Source organism: Polypterus senegalus, unplaced genomic scaffold (genome assembly GCF_016835505.1).
Source record: "Polypterus senegalus isolate Bchr_013 unplaced genomic scaffold, ASM1683550v1 scaffold_7661, whole genome shotgun sequence".
Lineage (NCBI taxonomy): Eukaryota > Metazoa > Chordata > Cladistia > Polypteriformes > Polypteridae > Polypterus > Polypterus senegalus.
Window position 1 is genome coordinate 3,231 of NW_024383947.1, and position 5,129 is coordinate 8,359.

Genomic DNA, 5,129 nt, shown 5'->3' on the forward strand with positions numbered 1-5,129 from the left:
TTGTGCTGCTCTCCTGTACTGTGACCAGAACGTCACACCAGACTACAGATATGTTGACAGTCGTGCCACCTACAGTCTGAGTATGGGTCTGCCTAATCATCAAGGTAGTGGCACAGTTTAATTACAGATCAGTCATCAGCTCAGTGTAATCAATGAGTTAATAAATGGAGTTCAATCTTCTTCTTTACCCCAGTGGTGTCAGCTCAGGGTCTGTTTTAATGACCAGAAGAGTCTGAGACAGCGATGACAGTGTAAGGTCAAGTGTGTTTTAATGGGTCACAGAGAATGAGGCATCATAGTTAGCATGTCATTAACAGTGTGACATCACTTCCTGTTGAGTGGGTGGGGCTTATTAGAAGGTCCAATGACTGTGATGCCCTCAGTGCCCCCCAGTAACTGTCATTTACATAAAATGACATTACTAACTGATAAAACTGAACTTGTCAAAGTCGCAACACTCACCAGACTTCACTGCAGCATCTGAGCCCCTCTGCCAGTCTCCTGATGCACTCGGGGGTCAGAGGTGTGCCTGACAGGTTAAGGAGCTGAAGTTCTCCACAGCAGCTGATGACAGAGGCCAGCACAGCACAGTCCAGAGCAGATAAAGTCATACTGCTAAAGCTCATGTTTAAGTCCTTCCCAATGGCGTCTCTGATCACCTCCTCATTCTGAGTCTCATAGAGCCAGTGACAAACTCGCAGAGCTTCACTTTTATCTCCCCCTCGCAGTGCCTGTTTAGCTTTCTGCCTCACCCACTCCTGTATCCACTGTGTGGTTGTCCCCTCAAACTCCCACAGAATTCCCTCCACTCTTTTAAGCACAGGTCAGCAAGCCAGTCCTGCCAGGAATCGAGTGACAATCTCAAATCGGCCATCTTTACACAAGTCTCGCTTCTTCAGCAGCTCCTCGACACCCCCTGACGGATCGAGGTAGAAGAAGCAGGCGGCCATGAACTCCAGCAGAGTGAACTGGTAGAAGGTGTACGTTGTGTGCTCCAGAGTGCTTTTTCTGTGCAGAAAGCCAAAGAGGAATGAAGAGGACAGGACTGGCTGGAGACCAAAGGTGAATATCTCCTGTTTCTCATTAAACACATGAGTCCTTTTGTCCACCCCATAATAAGCCATCTTTCCCAGACTGATCAGAATCCTCCTTTGGTCCTCATCTTCTTGTCTATGATTGGTCAGGATGTTGTGAAGGAACATCACAAAGATCTCAGTGACAGTTCTGGGGGCAGCTCCTCGCTCTTCTTCAGGTGTCATGAAGTGGCTCTTCAGTGCAGTGCAGATAATCCAGCAGTACGAGGGGCTGATGCACATGGAGTACAAGATGGTGTTACCCTCCATGCACTGAAAAGCCTTGGTGCCCACATCAGCATCACCAAAGAACTTCTTAAAGTACATCAGTCTTTGTTCAGGGAAGAATCCTACAACTTCTACAAATCCATCAACTCTCTCCATGTCCAGAGACTCCAGAGCTGATGGTCTGCTTGTTATCAGGACTGAGCAGCCCTTCAGTAATGTCTGACTGACCAGACTGGTGGCCAGGATGTGGACAGGCACCTCATCATCTGGGTCTGAGCAGAGCTGAGTGTCTGTGAAGTTCAGTTTGTGTTTGTATTCCTCCAGTCCATCAAGTATAAAGAGAAGAGATACAGGTTTCTTCAGGATTTCTATGAGTTTGTCATGAGTGAGATGTTTATAGTGCCTTTCAATCAGTGTGGTCAGAGACATCTGTGTCTCATTGTACAGGAGGTTGAGCTCCCTGAATTTAAATAGGAACACAAACGCAAACCTCTGGTACTGAGTGCCTCTTGCCCAGTCAGACATGATCTTCTGGACCATGGTGGTCTTCCCGATGCCCGCCATCCCACTGACCACTACAATTTTAGGGGATGTTTTACTTTTAGGTCTTCTCTTAAACAGCTGCTCAGTCCAGACTCGCTCACAGTTCTTTGTTGCTCCCTCTTCCTCAAGTCTTTCCTGAGTCTTCCCTTCCTTTGCCAGTTCATCTTTAATGTCCTGTTTGATGACCATCAGTTCTGTGTATTGTGTCTCAAGGCCCACCACGCTAGTGAGTGTATCTCCAGATGGATGCTGATCATCCAGAGGTCTTGTGGATTCAGACACGGTGAGTTTGTGTGTCTCACGGAGGTCTGAAAGTCAAAATGAGAACAAGTAAGGTGACAGAATGAGCATAGGAGTGGAGGAGCAACTGACCAGAGACATGAGGACCACTTACCTTTAATATGAGGCTCAAGGAGAGGTGACTGGGTGCTTGCCTGGATCTCCTTCAAGTGGTCTGGTCCTGGGGATAAACACAGAGGAGATAAACACGAGGAACGGCAGTTCTCAGAGGGTAAGTGGCCAAAGGCGTCTTTATGTCTGATTCCTGCAGTTCTTCCAAGATCACTCTCAGTCTCCTCTGCAGCACTTCCTTGACACCTGGGGCTGTCTGTTTAGAGCTCCCTCTGGTGGCCCCTATCAGACTGCTGGAACAAGCCTACTAAAGGAGCTGGAAGGTCTTATTCTGCACTGTGTTTCTACATCCTCCTCTTACTGTATATGTGTGGATGATGACGAGTCCACAGTGACTTTAATAAGATGAGGTCAGTAACTCATCCCACTCGGTCACCTCATCCAGGATTCCTTTCAGGTTTGGTGATGGACTTCTCACAAATTCTTCAGCCAGTGCCTCCCACAGGCTGACCAGCGCTGCTTTGTCCTTCTTCATCACATCACTAATGAAGGACACCACACCAGGTGTCCCCTCAGACTCTTCTTTGACTTTGACCACCTGAAAGACATTGGAGTGAAAAGACGTCCAGTTTAGAGATGATCACTGGGTGACCATTGCTGATCATTTAAACTGAATCATCTGCCATGGTGTTCACATTAAGAATGTTATCATCTCTCCTGTCCTGTCAGTGACGCCATTCACATCTTCATTGGATTATCTTTGATTTTCTTCTTACCCTGACGAAAAACACTTAGTTGAGGCCCAAAGCTGTGAACATTTAAATAACAATTGAATTTTAAACTTTACTCACAGATAAAGAAACCTCAAACCCAAGCTTAAAATGTAATAAATGAATGAGCTGTCAAAAATACAATTGATGGAGGCTTTAGCTGAAGCTGATTTGTCAAAAGGAAAGCAAATCAAAGAGTGGAAAACATCAGCCTGGTGTGACAAGAACTGATGAAATTTAAAATGAAAAGGCAGAGAATCAGAGTGTGAATGGAGAGGTGAGCAGCCTGCATGGACTGAAGCACTCCACAAGGTGGCGCTAACAGAGATATTAAAGATCAATTAGCAGTCATCACAGAAGGTCTTGGACAGCATACAGGCTTGGGCAGATTTATGGCAGATGAAATTTAATGTCAGTAAAAGTAAAGAATTACATGTGTGAAGTAAAAATGTGAGGTTTGAAAACACAATGGAAGATCTGAAATCGAGAGTACACCTTATGAGAAGGATTTAGGAGTCGTAGTGGACTCTAAGCAATCGACTTCCCGATTGTGTTTAGAGGCCATTAAGAAGGCAAATAGAGTGTCAGGTTATTTAGAACCTTGATGTGTGGAGTACAAATCACAGGAGGTTCTGCTCAAGCTTTATAACACACTGGTGAGGCCTCATCTGGAGTCCTGTGTGCAGTTTTGGTCTCCAGGCTGCTAAAATGACATAGCAGCACAAGAGAAGGTCTAGAGAAGATCGACTCGGCTGATTCAGGGCTACAGGGGATGAGTTATGAAGAAAGATTAAAAGAGCTAAGCCTTTACAGTTTAAGAAAAAAGAAGATTAAGAGGTGACATGACTGAAGTGTTTAAAATTATAAAGGGAAGTAGTCCAGTGGATCGAGACTGTTATTTTAAAATGAGTTCATGAAGAAAACAGGCACACAGTTGGAAACTTAATGGTAAATTTCACACAAACATTAGGAAGTTTTTCTTCACACTGAGACCCACAGACACATGGAATAAGTGACCAAGTATTGTAGTAGACAGGAGGACCTCAAAACTCCACTTGATGTTATTTTGGAAGAATTCAGATGGCTTTGTTGGGCTGAATGGCCTGTTCTCGTCTAGAGTGTTCTAATGTTCTAACTCACAAAATCCACTTCACTCCTCAGTTCATGGTTTCAGGGTCCTTGTTCTGGTGACAGCTCCTCATTTGGTTAACAACTTATGACAATTGACTTCTCTCATAGTTTTGCACTTGGGTTTCAGACAAAAGCTCTTCAGAGTTTTCATGTTTTCTGTCCACCATCTTGATGTAGATGGTGATGAGTCCACTACATCTCCCAGGACCTTCTCATGAGGGGTACTTTCAAGTTTCAAAGCCCCCATTGTGCACTTAAACCTCACATTTCTATTTCATACCTATGATATGTGTAATATTACATTTCATCATCCTCAAATCTGCCCAAGCCTGTGTGCTGTTCAAGTCCCTCTGTAACTGTAACTGTTCTGCTGATTCTCCATCATCTGACATTCCACATTTTTCAGTGTGATCTGCAGATTTAACTAGCTTGATGATTATATTTCCATCCAAAATTGTTTTTGTGCATATTATAAAGAGCAGCGGATCAGCACTGATCCCTGACAGACACCACTTTAACATAACCTAACTCTGAAAACTTTCCTCTTCCATAACCCTTTGCTTTCTGTGTTTGGGCCAGTTTTGAACTCACAGTAATGGACAGCAGGGCCAGAATAAACCACCAGAACCTTACCTGACAGGAGGCCAGTGTTGTGGATGTACAAGGGAGATGGCTCTCTCCCACATACAAGGTGGTAGCATTCCTGGGCTAGTATGCCCATTTAGATTTTGCATATGTGCTTCCCCCAAATCCTGACAAATGTGTCACAACAGAAGAACATAAGAGATGTGACAAGCAAGAGGTGACCCCTCAGGCCACTTGTCACTCGCTTGTTTGGCTAATAGTTAAGCTGTACCCATATCTCACCTCATAAAAATGAAATTATTATTATATTCTGATCACATAACTCTAATGGTTTAATCACCTCGACACCCTAAATCAAGGCAGGCTTCATCCCCACGTTGGTGTGTTATATACAGTCACTGACAATATCTAAAAACTACTGGGGCGTCATGTATAAATGTATGTATGT

At 44.3% G+C, this 5,129-nt stretch overlaps 1 protein-coding gene across 1 annotated transcript; it reads right to left on the minus strand.

Annotated features, from left to right (window-relative positions):
* Positions 1 to 824: 824 nt before the first annotated feature.
* LOC120521736 (NACHT, LRR and PYD domains-containing protein 3-like) lies at positions 825 to 4,817 on the minus strand. The gene is made up of 3 exons (XM_039743133.1): positions 4,730 to 4,817; positions 2,239 to 2,304; positions 825 to 2,152 (listed from the first exon to the last, which is right to left on the minus strand). The coding sequence occupies exons 1-3, from the start codon at positions 4,815 to 4,817 to the stop codon at positions 825 to 827; spliced, it is 1,482 nt and encodes a 493-aa protein (XP_039599067.1).
* Between the last annotated feature and the right edge of the window lie 312 nt (positions 4,818 to 5,129).

Coding starts and splice junctions, on each gene's coding strand:
- LOC120521736 (XM_039743133.1), bottom strand. CDS start 4,817: ATGGGCATACTAGCCCAGGAATGCTACCACCTTGTATGTGGGAGAGAG. Junction 2,305..4,729: donor CAACACTGGCCTCCTGTCAG/GTAAGGTTCTGG, acceptor GTTTATCCCCAG/GACCAGACCACTTGAAGGAG. Junction 2,153..2,238: donor CCTTGAGCCTCATATTAAAG/GTAAGTGGTCCT, acceptor TTTGACTTTCAG/ACCTCCGTGAGACACACAAA.